This window comes from Oncorhynchus tshawytscha, linkage group LG25 (genome assembly GCF_018296145.1).
Source record: "Oncorhynchus tshawytscha isolate Ot180627B linkage group LG25, Otsh_v2.0, whole genome shotgun sequence".
NCBI lineage: Eukaryota > Metazoa > Chordata > Actinopteri > Salmoniformes > Salmonidae > Oncorhynchus > Oncorhynchus tshawytscha.
Genome location: NC_056453.1, coordinates 26,075,878 through 26,094,178, shown reverse-complemented (window position 1 = coordinate 26,094,178; position 18,301 = coordinate 26,075,878). Strand labels below are relative to the sequence as shown.

Below are 18,301 nucleotides of genomic sequence, written 5' to 3'. Positions count from 1 at the left end.
CATGTAACAGTATTCCAGCGGCCCTCCTCTGCTGTGGCAACTGGTGGTATGTGTAGATGTGTGGGGGAATGCGGGGGCTTACTTGGCTTAACCCTCCTGTCTCACCTCACTTGTAACCCCTGATTTGCTGTGGTATGGGGGTATGGGGCTGGGGCTCCCATGCCTGCTCCACACATGGACACTCTTTCCTCCTTCGGCACGAGACAGGCAGATCCAAAAATCAAGTCAAATTGTATTTGTCACATGCTTCGTAAACAACAGTTGTAGACTAAGAGTGAAATGCTTACTTATGGGCCCTTCCCAACAATGCAGAGAGAAAAATAATTACACAAGGAATCAATACACAATGAGTAGTGATAACTTGGCTATATTCATGGGGCACCAGGGCTGGAGTCAATTCCATTTAAATTCCAGTCAATTCAGAAAGTAAACCAAATTCCAATGACACATTTTCCTAATTGAAAAGCATTGAGGATAATTGCCATTGGAATTTCAATGTACTTCCTGAATTGACTGGAATTGACCCTGACCAGAACTGAGTTGATGTGCAGGGGTATGAGGTCATTTAGGTAGACATATACAGTGTATTTGGAAAGTATTCAGACCCCTTTTTCCACATTTTGTTACATTACAGCCTTATTATAAAATTTAGTAAAATGTGTTTCCCCCTCATCAGTCTACACACAATACCCCCTTATGACAAAGCAAAAACAGGTTTTTAGACATCAAAAGTTGTTTTGGCTGTGTGCTTAGGGTCGTTGTCCTGTTGGAAGGTGAACCTTCGCACCAGTCTGAGGTACTGAGCGCTCTGGAGCAGGTTTTCATCAAGGATCTCTCTGTACTTTGCTCTGTTCATCTTTCCCTCGATCCTGACTAGTTTCCCAGTCCCTGCCGCTGAAAAACGTCCCCACAGCATGATGCTTCCACCACCATGCTTCACCGTAGAGATGGTTCCAGGTTCCCTCCAGACGTGATGCTTGGCATTCTGGACAAAGAGTTGTTGTTGTTTCTCATGGTCTGAGAGTCCTTTAGGTGCCTTTTGACAAACTCCAAGCGGGCTATCATGTGCCTTTTACTGAGGAGTGGCTTCCGTCTGGCCACTCTACCATAACGGCCTGATTGGTGGAGTGCTGCAGAGATGGTTGTCCTTCTGGAAGGTTCTCCCATCTCCACAAAGAAACTCTGGAGACCATTGAGTTCTTGGTCACCTCGCTGACCAAGGCCCTTCTCCCCTGATTGTTCAGTTTGGCCAGGCGTCCAGCTCTAGGAAGAGTCTTGGCGGTTCCGAACTCCTTCAATTTAAGAATGATGGAGGTCATTTTTTAGTACCATCTCAATGATGATCAATGGAAACAGGATGCACCTGAGCTCAATTTTGAGTCTCATGGCAAAGGGTCTGAATACTTATGTAAATAAGGTATTTCCGTTTTTTTTAAATATACATTTGCGAACATTTCTAAAAACCTGTTTTCGCTTTGTCATAATGGGTTATTGTGTGAAGGTTAATGAGGAACAGTTTCAATTTAATAATTTTTAGAATAAGGCTGTAAAGAAACTAAATGTGGAAAAAGTAAAGGGGTCTGAATACTTTCCGAATGCACTGTAGGTAGTAGGGGTGAAGTGACTGGACAACAGGATATATAATAAACAGTAGCAGCTTATGTGATGAGTCAAAAGAGTTAGTGCAAAAGGGGGTATATGCAGATAGTCTGAGTAGTTATTTGGTTAACTATATAGCAGTCTTATGGCTTGGGGTAGAAGCTGTTCAGGGTCCTGATGGTTCCAGGCTAGTTGCACTGGTACCGTAGCGGAGAGAACAGTATATATCTTGGGTGGATGGGGTCTTTTGACGTATTTTAGGGCCTTCCTCTGACACTGCCTGGTATAGAGGTCCTGGATGGCAGGGAGCTCGGCCCCAGTGATGCACTGGGCCATACGGACTACCCTCTGTAGCGCCGTGCAGTCAGATGCCAAGCAGTAGCCATACCAAGCGGTGATGCAGCCAGTCAAGATGCTCTCAATGTTGCAGCTGTATAACTTTTTGAGGATCTGAGGGCCTATGCCAAACCTTTTAAGCCTCCTGGGGGGGAAGAGGCATTGTCGTGCTTTCTTCATGACTGTGTTGGTGTGTGTGGACCACGTTAATTCCGTGGACGGCCGGAGGAGAAACCGATGCGTCTGGCCGTCTGCACAGGAACACATTCCTCCTCGCTGCCCGCCACGCCGCCAGATAGTTCCCATGGCAACCATCTGTCTCTCTCCAGGAATCTGAGTGAAGGGGACAAAGAGAGGGAGAGGGGGCAAACACACAAGCGCTCGCTATATATTCAAATTCTGTAGGAGGAGTGTAGACTGATTGATGTCTTGCAGACAAGGAGGAATGCTTGGAGTTCCATTGAGGGCTAAGGGCATGTTTGTAAGGACCACTTTACTGTGTCTGAGTTCTGAGGGTCATATAATGTGTAGTGTGATTACTGCAGTCGCCTGTGAGTGCATTGTTGTTTATGTCGAATGCATGAATTACATTAGTAAACACCATCCCAATGGCACCCTTTCACCTTGGTCTCTAATGGTCTAAACCTCTCAGGTCTGTTTACCTGTCGGACTGGTCTGACCAGTCAGTCAGAGAGAGGGGAGGGATGGTAGGGAGAGAGGGTGGGAGACCTGGGTTGTATTCATTAGTGCAGTTATTTAGTAATGAACACAAGTTTTTCTTATTGGACAAGTTGAGGTAGGTCCCTCCCTGTTTCAGCCCGTTTGGTTCCTTTTGAATACACCCAAAGAAAGCAGCTGTTCTAATCTACAGTGTCTCACCACTGTTTAGTTGAACACCATCACCTTCTGTCACCTGTCTTTCTTTGACATTCCCACGACCACATCAAACACCCATACACCACACACAGCAGAGAGAAACCAGCTCTTCAGCTGAGATTAACACGTTACCCAGCAACACCCCGCCCATAACAAAGTAGTCCACCAGCTGCAGTATCAGGTATTAGTTTAATAACAACATCCTGGTATTGTGCCCTCATGACCAGACCAGAGCAGGATCTAAAGAAATATAAACAGTAATGAGGACAGTGAAACCTCCAGCATTGCAAGAAGTATCTTCTATATTATCATCATATGATAATACTGTAGTTTCAGAGGATATTCAGTCCCTCTCCAATATAGCTGTGTACATGCCAGTAGACGGTGTGAGTAGAGTGATTCACATCTACTATTTCTCTCTTGCTCTCCCTCTATCGCTCTCTCTCTCCCTCGATCTATCTCTCCATCTCTCTCTCTCGCTCCCTCTATTGCTCTCTATCTTAGAAACACACACACAGACACGTACACATACACACACCCTGCCCTCAGACAGGTGAGGGGCGTATTCACTTACCTCATCCAAACACAACGCTGACTGTGTGGGATGGGAACAGTTGTGTGTGGAGGAATCTTTACAGACATGTCATGTCATGGCTAGAAGGAGTTGGCTGTCTCAATGCCAGTGTGTCCAGTTCAGTCTCAATCTCAGGAGAATTTACCTCTGATGCACAGCTCTGCTCTCAGGGGTGGTTCAGGTAGAGACTGTTTCTTTTTTCTACTCTACTAGGTTTCTACTCTACTCTACTATATGCCTTCTCGCATTTGTATTCTCTTTGTGATTTTGTGATTTGTACTGAACATTTTTCAGTAGGAGAATATGTAGCTAACATGCTCAGGTGTTGCACATTTTTCTGAGTTGGGGCTTGAACAGGTTAGGAACATTTATCCAGCAGTTTGTTCCTCCGCTTCGATGTGAATCTTTTCATTTTCATGTGCTAGACTGCTCCTTCTATAGTCTATCCAAGGTGTGGTTGCCTTCCAGGTCAAGAGAGTTGGTTGACTCTGTTTTACTTGTTTCACACTCACTCACAAACACACTCCTTTTTTTCTCCACTCCCTCTCTCTTTCTCTCTCTTCCTCTTCGCCCGCCCCCTCTCTCTCTCTCTTTGTCACTTTCCCCCATACTCTCTCTCTCTTTCCCCCGACTCTCCTCTTTCTCTCTGAAGGGGAGTCAAGCGGGGAGCTGGGGCCCCCTCCGTCGGTGGATGAGGCAGCCAACACATTGATGACGCGCCTGGGCTTCCTGTTGGGAGACGAAACTAGTGAGGGGCCAGACGGAGAACATTACAGCATGGACGAACCAGATGACAGACAGGTGTGTGTTTGGCAATCCCACAATGCTAACCCCTCCTCTCTCTACTGCTTCCGCTCTGAGAGGAAAACCTCTCTCCCTATTTGTGATATCTTGAGATTCCATTTGGTGTTTCTGTATTTCTGATTCAATTTGAGAAACACACATACCTGGGATGTGATAACTTCCCTTCTATCTGACAGTTTGATGAGCTCCTTGTCAACTCAAATCAAATTTTATTGGTCACATACACATGGTTAGTAGATGTTATTGTGAGTGTAGTGAAATGCTTGTGCTTCTACTTGCAATAGTGGTGTGGAGCCCTTGGCATATTCCCTATTTTGTTGCCTTACAACCTGGAATTAAAATGTATTTTTGGGGGGTTTGTATCATTTCATTTACACAACATGCCTACCACTTTGAGGATGCAAAATATTTTTTATTGTGAAACAAACAAGAAATAAAACAAAAAAACTGAAAACTTGAGTGTGCATAACTATTCACCCCTCCCCCCCACCCCCACCCCAAAGTCAATACTTTGTAGAGCCACCTTTTGTAGCAAGTACAGCTGCGAGTCTCTTGGGGTATGTCTCTATAAGCTTGGCACATCTAGCCACTGGGATTTTTGCCCATTCTTCAAGGCAAAACGGCTCCAGCTCCTTCAAGTTGGATGAGTTCCTCTGGTGTACAGCAAATTTTGAGTCATACCACAGATTCTCAATTGACTTTGACTAGGCCATTCCAAGACATTTAATTGTTTCCCATTAAACCACTCAAGTGTTAAACCACTCATTCCAGAGGGACATCAGAGACTGTAACGTTCTTTGCTTCACGGAAACATGGCTAACTGGAGAGACGCAATCCGAAGCGGTGCAGCCAGCGGGTTTCTCCACGCATCGCGCCGACAGAAACAAACATCTTTCTGGTAAGAAGAGGGGCGGGGGCGTATGTCTTATGGCCAACGTGACATGGTGTGATGAAAGAAACATACAGGAACTCAAATCCTTCTGTTCACCTGATTTAGAATTCCTCACAATCAAATGTAGACCGCATTATCTACCAAGAGAATTCTCTTCGATTATAATCACAGCCGTATATATCCCCCCAAGCAGACACATCGATGGCTCTGAACGAACTTTATTTAACTCTCTGCAAACTGGAAACGATTTATCCGGAGGCTGCATTCATTGTAGCTGGGGATTTTAACAAGGCTAATCTGAAAACAAGACTCCCTAAATTTTATCAGCATATCGATTGCGCAACCAGGGGTGGAAAGACCCTGGATCATTGTTACTCTAACTTCCGCGACGCATATAAGGCCCTGCCCCGCCCCCCTTTCGGAAAAGCCGACCACGACTCCATTTTGTTGATCCCTGCCTACAGACAGAAACTAAAACAAGAAGCTCCCACGCTGAGGTCTGTCCAACGCTGGTCCGACCAAGCTGACTCCACACTCCAAGACTGCTTCCATCACGTGGACTGGGAGATGTTTCGTATTGCGTCAGACAACAACATTGACGAATACGCTGATACGGTGTGCGAGTTCATTAGAACGTGCGTTGAAGATGTCGTTCCCATAGCAACGATTAAAACATTCCCTAACCAGAAACCGTGGATTGATGGCAGCATTCGTGTGAAACTGAAGGCACGAACCACTGCTTTTAATCAGGGCAAGGTGTCTGGTAACATGACTGAATACAAACAGTGCAGCTATTCCCTCCGCAAGGCTATCAAACAAGCTAAGCGCCAGTACAGAGACAAAGTAGAATCTCAATTCAACGGCTCAGACACAAGAGGTATGTGGCAGGGTCTACAGTCAATCACGGACTACAGGAAGAAACCCAGCCCAGTCACGGACCAGGATGTCTTGCTCCCAGGCAGACTAAATAACTTTTTTGCCCGCTTTGAGGACAATACAGTGCCACTGACACGGCCTGCAACGGAAACATGCGGTCTCTCCTTCACTGCAGCCGAAGTGAGTAAGACATTTAAACGTGTTAACCCTCGCAAGGCTGCAGGCCCAGACGGCATCCCCAGCCGCGCCCTCAGAGCATGCGCAGACCAGCTGGCCGGTGTGTTTACGGACATATTCAATCAATCCCTATACCAGTCTGCTGTTCCCACATGCTTCAAGAGGGCCACCATTGTTCCTGTTCCCAAGAAAGCTAAGGTAACTGAGCTAAACGACTACCGCCCGTAGCACTCACATCCGTCATCATGAAGTGCTTTGAGAGACTAGTCAAGGACCATATCACCTCCACCCTACCTGACACCCTTGACCCACTCCAATTTGCTTACCGCCCAAATAGGTCCACAGACGATGCAATCTCAACCACACTGCACACTGCCCTAACCCATCTGGACAAGAGGAATACCTATGTGAGAATGCTGTTCATCGACTACAGCTCGGCATTCAACACCATAGTACCCTCCAAGCTCGTCATCAAGCTCGAGACCCTGGGTCTCGACCCCGCCCTGTGCAACTGGGTACTGGACTTCCTGACGGGCCGCCCCCAGGTGGTGAGGGTAGGCAACAACATCTCCTCCCCGCTGATCCTCAACACTGGGGCCCCACAAGGGTGCGTTCTGAGCCCTCTCCTGTACTCCCTGTTCACCCACGACTGCGTGGCCATGCACGCCTCCAACTCAATCATCAAGTTTGCGGACGACACAACAGTGGTAGGCTTGATTACCAACAACGACGAGACGGCCTACAGGGAGGAGGTGAGGGCCCTCGGAGTGTGGTGTCAGGAAAATAACCTCACACTCAACGTCAACAAAACTAAGGAGATGATTGTGGACTTCAGGAAACAGCAGAGGGAACACCCCCCATCCACATCGATGGAACAGTAGTGGAGAGGGTAGCAAGTTTTAAGTTCCTCGGCATACACATCACAGACAAACTGAATTGGTCCACTCACACAGACAGCATCATGAGGAAGACGCAGCAGCGCCTCTTCAACCTCAGGAGGCTGAAGAAATTCGGCTTGTCACCAAAAGCACTCACAAACTTCTACAGATGCACAATCGAGAGCATCCTGGCGGGCTGTATCACCGCCTGGTATGGCAACTGCACCGCCCTCAACCGTAAGGCTCTCCAGAGGGTAGTGAGGTCTGCACAACGCATCACCGGGGCAAACTACCTGCCCTCCAGGACACCTACACCACCCGATGCTACAGGAAGGCCATAAAGATCATCAAGGACATCAACCACCCGAGCCACTGCCTGTTCACCCCGCTGCCATCCAGAAGGCGAGGTCAGTACAGGTGCATCAAAGCTGGGACCGAGAGACTGAAAAACAGCTTCTATCTCAAGGCCATCAGACTGTTAAACAGCCACCACTAACATTGAGTGGCTACTGCCAACACACTGTCAATGACACTGACTCTACTCCAGCCACTTTAATCATGGGAATTGATGGGAAATGATGTAAATATATCACTAGCCACTTTAAACAATGCTACCTTATATAATGTTACTTACCCTACATTGTTCATCTCATATGCATACGTTGATACTGTACTCTATATCATCGACTGCATCCTTATGTAATACATGTATCACTAGCCACTTTAACTATGCCACTTGGTTTACATACTTATCTCATATGTATATACTGTACTCGATATCATCTACTGTATCTTGCCTATGCTGCTCTGTACCATCACTCATTCATATATCCTTAGGTACATATTCTTTATCCCCTTACACTGTGTATGACAGTAGTTTTTTGGGGAATTGTTAGTTAGATTACTTGCTCGTTATTACTGCATTGTTGGAACTAGAAGCACAAGCATTTCGCTACACTCGCATTAACATCTGCTAACCATGTGTATGTGACAAATAAAATTTGATTTGATTTGATTTGGTGTTGCTTTAGCAGTATGCTTAGGATCATTGTCCTGCTGGAAGGTGAACCTCCGTCCCAGTCTCAAATCTCTGGAATATTGAAACAGGTTTCCCTCAAGAATTTTCCTGTATTTTGCGCCATCCATCATTCCTTCAATTCTGACCAGTTTCCCAGTCCCTGCCGATGAAAAACATCCCCACAGCATGATGCTGTCACCACCATGCTTCACTGTGGGGATGGGGTTCTCGGGGTGATGAGAGGTGTTGGGTTTGCTCTAGACATAGCGTTTTCCTTGATGGCCTAAAAGCTACATTTTAGTCTCATCTGACCAGAGTACCTTCTTCCATATGTTTTGGGAGTCTCCCACGTGCCTTTTGACAAACAACAAACGTGTTTGATAATTTCTTTCTTTAAGCAATGTCTTTTTTCTGGCCACTCTTCCATAAAGACCAGCTCTGTGGAGTGTACTGCTTAAAGTGGTCCTATGGACAGACACTCCAATCTCTGCTGTGGAGCTTTGCAGCTCCTTCAGGGTTATCTTTGGTCTCTTTGTTGCCTCTCTGATTAATGACCTCCTTGCCTGGTCTGTGAGTGTTGGTGGGAGGCCATCTCTTGGCTGGTTTGTTGTGGTGCCGTATTCTTCAATTTTTTAATAATGGATTTAATGGTGCTCCGTGGGATGTTCAAAGTTTCAGATATTTTTTATAACCCAACCCTGATCTCTACTTCTCCACAACTTTGGCCCTGACCTGTTTGGTGGTGCCCCTTGCTTAGTGCTGTTGCAGACTCTGGGGCCTTTCAGAGCAGGTGTGTTGTTTGTGCATTGCCAGTCAGGGGTGCCAGTAATTTTGGAGCCCACTATATATGGATGAGCGATGACTGAGTAGCATAGGCAAGATGCAATAGATGGTATAAAATACAGTATATACATATGGTATGAGTAATGCAAGATATTTATACATTGTTAAAGTGGCATTATTGAAGTGACGAGTGATCCATTTATTAAAGTGGCCAATGATTTCAAGTCTGTATTTAGGCAGCAGTCTCACTGTGTTGATGATGGCTGTTTAACAGTCTGATGGCCTTGAGATAGAAGCTATTTTCAGTCTCTCGGTCCCAGCTTTGATGCACCTTGGTGCACCTGCTGTTTCGGTGAGTTATTATTGTTTTATTTCACTGTAGAGCCCCCAGTCCTGCTCAAAATGCCTTAGATAGCTCTTTTGTCCCATCCCCCACACATGCGGAGACATCACCTGGCTTAACTGGTGCCTCCAGAGTTACAACCTCTCTAAATATCACTCAGTGCCTAGGTTTACCTCCACTGTACTCACATCCCCTTGTCTGTACATTATGCCCTAAATCTATTCTACCACTCCCAAATATCTGCTTCTTTTATTCTCTGTTCCCAACACACAAGACGACCAGTTCTTATAGCCTTTAGCCGTACCCTTATCCTACTCCTTCTCTGTTCCTCTGGTGATGTAGAGGTTAACCCAGCCCTGTAGCCCCCAGCACTACACCCATTCCCCAGGCACTCTCATTTATTGACTTCGGTAACCGTAAAAGCCTTGGTTTCATGCATGTTAACATCAGAGATGTCCTCCCTAAGTTTGTTTTATTCAATGCTTCAGCACACTCCGCTAACCCTGATGTCCTAGCCGTGTCTGAATCCTGGCTTAGGAAGGATTCAAAAATTCCGGAAGGACACCAAACATTCCAACATGTCCATCCCCAACTACAACATTTTCCTACAAGATAGAACTGCCAAAGGGGGTGGAGTTGCAATCTACTGCAGAGAGCCTGCAGAGTTCTGGCATACTATCTAGGTCTGTGCCCAAACAGTGCAAGCTTCTACTTTTAAAAATCCACCTTTCCAGAAATAAGTCTCTCACTGTTGCCGCTTGTTATAGACCCCCCCTCAGCCCCCAGCTGTGCCCTGGACACCATATGTGCATTTATTGCCCCCCATCTATCTTCAGAGTTCGTACTGTTAGGTGAGCTAAACTGGGATATATTTAACACCCCGGCCATCCTACAATCTAAGACAGATGCCCTCAATCTCACACAAATTATCAATGAACCTACCAGGTACAATCCTGAATCCATAAACATGGGTGGGTGGTTGTTGTCCTTAATGATCTTTTTGTCCTTCCTGTGACATCAGGTGCTGTAGGTGTCCTGATGTGTTGTGCAAACCGCACCACCCTCTTGTTTTACAGTCTGTTAAAACCTGTTGGGGCATGGCGTTCCCCTCAGGGAACTCCACTCCCCCGTTCAGCCGAAAAGGTCGTGCAGGGAATTCAAGGATATTCTTTAGAAATATTTAAGTTTCACACATTAACAAGTCCAATACCTCAAATGAAAGATAAACACCTTGTTCATCTACCCATCATGTCAGATTTTTAAAATGTTTTACAGTGAAAACACAACATATATTTATGTTGGACCACCACCAAACCAAAGAAAAAACGCAGCCATTTTTTCCAGCCAAAGATAAAATCACAAAAGCAGGATTAGAAATAAAATTAATCACTAACCTCTTGAAAATCTTCATCAGAGGACAGTCATATGACATGTTACACAGTACATTTATGTTTTGTTCGATAATATGCATTTTTATATCCACAAATCTCGGTTTACATTGACGCCATGTTCAGAAATTCCTCCAAAATATCCGGAGGAATTATAGAAAGCTACGCCAGATAATAGAAATACTCATCATAAACTTTGACTAAAGATACATGTTCTACATATAATTAAAGATACACTGGTTCTTAATGCAACTGCTGTGTCAGATTTTTTTTAACCGTTACGGAAAAAGCCTAACATTGCACTAATCTGAGACGGCGCTCAGACGTAACAATATTTCTCCGCCATATTGGAGTCAACAGAAATACGAAATTACAACATAAATATTCCCTTACCTTTGATGATCTTTCATCAGAATGTAGTGCAAGGAGTCCTAGTTCCACAATAAATCATTGTTTTGTTCCATAATGTCCAATACTGGTGTCCAAGTAGCTGCATTTGCTATCACTTTCAACTCACGTGCCCAAAAACTGACTGCTGGTCCAAGATAACTTGCACAAAAACTTCCAAAAGATATATTCCAGGTCGAATAAATTGGTCAAACTAAGTACAGAATCAATCTTCAGGATGTTATTATCATATATATCCAAATTAGTTTTCATCTGGGGCCGATTGGAATAGCCGTAGCACCCACAGAGAAATGCGCCACAGCAAAATGGCATTCTGTTGCGACACTGACTATTTTCCCTCCCATTAGGTCAAAGTTCACAGCAAATGCTCCATTACACTTTCTCCTGAATGAGGACGTCTAGTGGAAGGCGTAGGAAGTGTTTCCAGATCCATATCTTGTTGGGAAAGGAGGGGGCGATGACGTCAAAGTTGCCCCAACTTTCAGAATTTCAAAACTTGTTTGGAAGATTGCCTGCCCTATGGGTTCTGTTATATTCACAGACATAATTCTAACAGTTTTAGAAACTTCAGAGTGTTTTCTATCCAATAGTAATAATAATATGCATATATTAGCAATCTAGGACAGAGTTTGACGCAGTTCACTATGGGCACGCAATTCATCCAAAGTGAAAATACTGCCCCCTATCCTCATGAAGTTTTTTTAATACACATATATAAACCAGGACACAACACATCAAAGGAATCTCACTAAATTGTCCTCCATCAAGGTATTTTACTTTTCCAGTTTTTCAGTTTCTCCACTGAGCATAAACTGTCTACCTCCCTAATAAGGTCATTATATAACAAAGTTCTTAAATTATTTATTTCTCTTGGTGTCTCAACTTCAGTCGTCGTTCATTAATATATTCTGCCACTTTGGCAGAATATATTAATATAATATATTCTGCCACTTTGGTGTGCTGATATCCAGCAGGTTGACTAAGCCTAATATTTCTCTTACCACTGACTGAACCTGGGCTACTAAGTGGCATTTGCTGCAAGAGCATTAGTGAGGTCGGGCACTGATGTTTGGCGATTAGGCCTGGCTCACAGTTGACCAATTCATCCCAAAGGGTGTTGGAAGGGGTTGAGGTGATGGCTCTGTGCAGGCCAGTCAAGTTCTTCCACACCGATCTCGACAAACCATTTCTGTGTGGACCTCACTTTGCACGGGGACACTGTCATGCTGAAACAGGAAAGGGCCTTCCCCAAACTGTTGCCACAAAGTTGGAAGCACAGATCGTCTAGAATGTCATTGGAACTAAGGGGCCTAGTCCAAACCATGAAAAACAGCCCCAGACCTTTATTCCTCATCCACCAAACTTTACAGTTGGCACTATGCATTCGGGCAGGTAGCATTCTCCTGGCATCCGCCAAACCCAGATTCGTCCATCGGACTGCCAGATGGTGAAGCTTGATTCACCACTCCAGAGAACATCCAATGCTCCAGAGTCCGAATGGCGGCGAGCTTTACACCACTCCAGCCGACGCTTGACATTGCGCGTGGTGACGTTGCTTTCAGAGGCAGTTTGGAACTCTGTAGTGAGTGCAACCGAGGATAGACTAATTTTATGCGCTACGCCCACACAGCAAACAATTTCAAAGATTTGACTGAATAACAGTTCATACAAGGAAATCCGTCAATTGAAATAAATTCATTAGGCCCTAATCTATGGATTTCACATGACTGGGCAGGGGCGCAGCCATGGGCCTGGGTGGGCATAGGCCAACCCACTGGGGAGACAGGGCCACACACTGGAGAGCCAGGCCAAGCCAATCAGAATGAGTTTTTCACCACAAAAGGGGTTTATTTCAGACAGAAATTCTCCTCAGCCCGCAGGGGAAGAAGCCCAGATGATCCCGCAGGGGAAGAAGCCGGATGTGGAGGTCCTGGGTTGGCATGGTAATATATGGCGTGTGGTTGTGAGGCTGGTTGGATGGACTGCTCCCCATCCTTCCTGACAGAGCTTGAGAGGATCTACAGAGAAGAATGGGAGAAACTCCCCAAATATAGACGTGCCAAGCTAGTAGCGTCATACCCAAGAAGACTCAATGCTGTAAATGCTGGCAAAGGTGTGGCTAAAAGATCTGAATACTTATGTGAATGTGATATTTAAACAACAAAAACATATTATACATTTGCAAACATGTATAAAAACCTGTTTTTGCTTTGTCATTATGGGGTATTGTGTGTAGATTAATGGGGGGGGGGGAAACACTTTAATCAATTTCAGAATAGTTTGCGATGGCACTGTATATCTTGCCACAATAAGTCTGTTTTTAAGCACTACAGCAGATGACCTGCTTTCTGTACCTCAAACCTAATTTGACACATCTACGTTTTACAGGAGAGGGAGAGAGAGAGACAGACAGACAATTCGAAAAACAAAAAACAATTTTGAAAAACTCCTATATCTACTGGGTGAAATACCACAGTGTGCAAGATTTGTGACCTGTTGCCACAAGAAAAGGGCAACCAGTGAAGAACAAACACCATTGTAAATACAACCCATGTTTACTTTCCCTTTTGTACTTGAACTATTTTCACATCGCTACAACACTGTATATAGACATAATATGACATTTGAAATGTCTTTATTCTTTTGGAACTTCTGTGAGTGTAATGTTTACTGTTAATTTTTGTTTATTTCACTTTTGTTTATTATCTATTTCACTTGCTTTGGCAATTTTAACATATGTTTCCCATTCCAATAAAGCCCTTGAATTGAGGGAGGGAGGGAGGGAGAGAGGGAGGGAGAGGGACGGACGGACGGCGTTAGCCATTGCTTCAGCTAGGTGTGTTATGGACTGTATATGTATGGTCTGACGCAGTGTGGCTAACCGATTAGACTGATAGCACATGCTATTATGCTGTAGTGGTGGGGGTGTATAGAGAGGTATGTGAGAGAGGTTCATTCAAGTGGCTTCTCACTCTAGAGAGAAGGGCCATAGGGCTCTGGTGAAAAGTAGTGCACAATGTAGGGAATAGGGTGCCATTTGGGATGCAAACCGGTGACTCATCGTGGACTCCTGCCGTGTGCACTCCCTCAAGTCAAATTTTCCAATATTTTCATCACAAATATAGCCTGCCCTAAGTATCTTTTTTTTTTATCCATGAAAATACATTGAACCTCTCAAGGGCGGCAATATGAGGATATTAAAGGATACATTTCCTTTTACTGTTAAAATCAATATACGATAAACTTTCAGTTGGCCTACAGTAGGTAGGATTGGTACGGTAGCTGGGATCTCTAAAGCCTATTGGCTTAGGGAGGAAGGTGACCTTCTCAACCTCCAGAAAGCCAGCCATTAATTGCCTGACCCCTCTACACCCCTCTGCCTCTCCACGTCTCTGCCTCAGCAAGGCAAAGATCCAAGCATCCAAGTTCAATCCAATTCTACCGTGCATTTTAAGGTCAGATGGTCAGACTAATACACAGAAGAGATGTCCCAAATGGCATCCTATTGCCTATGTAGTGCTATACATTTGAAGTAGTGCACTATATATGGAATAGGGTGCCATTTGGGATGAAACCAGAGTGCACTAGCCCAGCAGATGGAGGTTATGCTGCTTGCTGAATAGAGGTGCTGTGTGTGTTCGTTTTCTGCTAGCTTCTCACAGACTGACCCTGTAAATGTGCCGATTGACTGCTCTCTTCCAAACCCTGAGTACAGGGGACAGCTCTTACTGCGCCTGCCCAACTCATTGACTGTACAGGCCCCAACCCCCTGGCCTCGGGAGTTGGGGGGGAGCAGAGATGAGAGGGAACACGTAACAGACAGCATGCGGCCTGACTTGGCTCTCTGTCTTGTCACTACAGCTCTGACTGACTCACACTGACCAGGAAGACCAGGGGCAGTCTGACTGTTACATAGACTGGATACAAAGGGGGCTAAGCAGTTGAGGCTTGGGGTTGAGTTGAGGCTTCAGGAGGGCGTATGAGGGGGAGCCATGGTCTTCTACAGTAGATCAAGTGTATATGTCATATGCACATGGTACACAGTACATTGAAATGCTTTCTTGCAGGTTCACCTCTCAACAATGCGACATAATAACAATAAGAGTAAGTAAGTTAATAATAAAAAAAATTGCTCAATGGAATAAAAATAGAGTACAAATAGCATAAATTTAAATACAAGGAAGGAACTCCAACTCATTTAGAGTAGGATATTTACACAGTATATTTGCACAATAAACCTGTTTTTTAAGCACTAGGCAGCTACGTGAACTGAGAGTCCTTTACCTTACAAATAATGAATGTGTGTGTGTCTGTGTGTCTGTGTGTATGTGTGAGTGTGTAGATTAGCCATGCCAGAATGCCTCTCTCCCTGTCGTGCCCTCTCATCCTAACCTGAGCTGACATCAGGGAGGGGCACGGCAGGGGGTAGTAACATTGTGACAGGTAACATCCAATTGGGGAAGGGTCAGGAACTGTGTAAAGCTCTCTCTCTCTCAGCAAGGCTGTGGAATCATTCTGCTGCAAGAGATCAAGTACTATTGGTCCTAGATAATTATACACCTACACAGAACGCAATGGAAGACAGTAGCATGGTTTCCAGTACCAGGCTCAGTGCTTACTAGAGCCAGAGATGTTTGAAACTGAGAAACTCAACATGTGATTACTTCCTCCATTACCTTGTGGTGGTAATTTGCTCCTCTCCTATTGATGGTTGGCTCAATCGTCTTGGGTTTCTGGGGTGTGTGTGTGGGCACGGGCTTGGGCACTGACTGTGTGCATTTCTCCTCCAGGACCTGGCTGGTAACCAGAGGATCAGTCCGTGCTCCACCCTGACCAGCAGCACAGCCTCCCCCCCGGCCGGCTCCCCCTGCTCCACCCTGCCGCCCGGCGCCGATGGTGCCATGCCCGGGGGTAACCAGGGCCACAAGGACCACGTCTACGGATCTGTCACCAGCCCCACCTCCACCCTGGAGAGCCGGGACAGCGGCATCATTGGTGAGGGGGAAGGGCTATATATACACACACACATGAACGCACACATGAAAAAATACAATTACACATAGTCAGACCAATACCCCCTAATGACAAAGTGAAAACAAGATTTTCTAAATTTTGGCAATAAACTGAACCTTATTTACATACGTTTTCAGACCTTTTTCTATGAGACTCGAAATTGAGCTGAGGTGCATCCTGTTTCCATTGATCATCCTTGAGATGTTTCTACAACTTGATTGGAGTCCACCTGTTGTAAATTAAATTGATTGGACATGATTTGGAATGGCACACACCTGTCTTTATACGATCCCACATTTGACAGTACATGTCAGAGCAAAAACCAAGCCAAGAGGTCGAAGGAATTGTCCGTAGAGCTCTGAGATAGGATTGTGTTGAGGCACAGATCTGGGGAAGGGTACCAACATTCTTTGCAGCATTGAAGGTCCCCAAGAACACAGTAGCCTCCATCATTCTTAAATAGAAGTAGTTCGGAACCACCAAGACTTTTGTTAGAGCTGGCCGTCCAGCCAAACTGAGCAATCGGGGGAGAAGGGCCTTGGTCAGGGAGGTGGCCAAGAACCCGATGGTCATTCTGACAGAGCTCCAGAGTTCCTCTGTGGAGATGGGAGAACTTTCCAGAAGGACAAACATCTCTGCAGCACTCCACCCATCAGAGCTTTATAGAGTGGCCAGACGGAAGCCAATCCTCATAAGGCACCTAAAGGACTCTAGAAACAAGATTGTCTGGTCTAATGAAACCAAGATGTATCTATTTGACCTGAATGCCAAGTGTCTGGAGGAAACCTGGCACCATGGTGGTGGCAGCATTATGCTGTGGGGATGTTTTTCAGCTGCAGGGACTGGTAGACTAGTCAGGATCGAGGGAAAGATGAACAGAGCAAAGTACAGAGAGATCCTTGATGAAAACCTGCTCCAGAGCGCTCAGGACCTCAGACTGGGGCAAGGTTCACCTTCCAACAGGACAGGATGCTCCCCATCCAATCTGACAGAGCTTGAGAGGATCAGCAGAGAAGAATGGGAGAAACTCCCCAAATACAGGTGTGCCAAGCTTGTAGCATCATACCCAAGATGACTCGAGGATGTAATCGCTGCCAAAGGTGCTTCAACAAAGTACTGAGTAAAGGGTCTGACTACTCATCTAAATGTGTTCTTTCAGTTTTTTTTACATTTGCAAACATTTCAAAAAATATGTTTTTGCCTTGTCATTATGGGGTATTGTGTATACATGAGTAAAAAATACAATTTAATTCATTTTAGAAAAGGCTGTAACGTAACACAATGTGGAAAAAGTCAAGTGGTCTGAATACTTTCCGAATGCACTGTACAGTCATTTTGAGAATGACACAAATATTCATTTCCACAAAGCTTGCTGCTTCAGTGTCTTTAGATATTTTTGCCAGATGTTACTATGAAATACTGAAGTATAATTACAAGCATTTCATAAGTGTCAAAGGCTTTTATTGACAATTACATGAAGTTGATGCAAAAAGTCAATATTTGCAGTGTTGACCCCTTTTTTTTCAAGACCGTTGCAATCCGCCCTGGCATGCTGTCAATTAACTTCTGGACCACATCCTGACTGATGGCAGCCCATTCTTGCATAATCAATGCTTGGAGTTTGTCATAATTTGTGGGTTTTTGTTTGTCCACCCACCTCTTGAGGATTGACCACAAGTTCTCAATGGGATTAAGGTCTGGCTAGTTTCCTGGCCATGGACCCAAAACATCGATGTTTTGTTCCCAGAGCCACTTAGTTATCACTTTTGCCTTATGGCAAGGTGCTCCATCATGCTGGAAAAGGCATTGTTTGTCACCAAACTGTTCCTGGATGGTTGGTAGAAGTTGCTCTCAGAGGATGTGTTGGTACCATTCTTTATTCATGGCTGTGTTCTTAGGCAAAATTGTGAGTGAGCCCACTCCCTTGGCTGAGAAGCAACCACACTCATGAATGGTCTCAGGATGCTTTACTGTTGGCATGACACAGGACTGATGGTAGCGCTCACCTTGTCTTCTCCGGACAAGCTTTTTTCCAGATGCCCCAAACAATCGGATAGGGGATTCATCAGAGAAAATGACTTTACCCCAGTCCCCAGTAGTTCAAAATCCCTGTACCTTTTGCAGAATATCAGTCTGTTCCTGATGTTTTTCCAGGAGAGAAGTGGCTTCTTTGCTGCCCTTCTTGACACCAGGCTATCCTCCAAATGTCTTCACCTCACTGTGCATGTAGATGCACTCACACCTGGCTGCTGCCATTCCTGAGCAAGCTCTGTACTGGTGGTGCCCCGATCCCGCAGCTGAATCAACTTTAGGAGACGGTCCTGGCGCTTGCTGAA

The 18,301-nt window shown here is 45.2% G+C and overlaps 1 protein-coding gene across 8 annotated transcripts in view; it reads left to right on the top strand.

Moving 5' to 3' along the window:
* Positions 1-18,301, top strand: part of tanc2b (tetratricopeptide repeat, ankyrin repeat and coiled-coil containing 2b) — a 234,479-nt gene that overhangs the window by 177,390 nt on the left and 38,788 nt on the right. For 7 of the 8 annotated variants that reach the window (XM_042306173.1, XM_042306172.1, XM_042306171.1 and 4 more), the window contains 2 exons: positions 4,038-4,186; positions 15,743-15,947. In XM_042306173.1, coding sequence (XP_042162107.1) covers positions 4,038-4,186; positions 15,743-15,947 — 354 coding nt within the window. Of the gene's footprint in view, positions 1-3,406; positions 3,567-4,037; positions 4,187-15,742; positions 15,948-18,301 lie in introns of those variants that run through there. The other variant, XM_042306176.1, reaches the window with a different exon arrangement.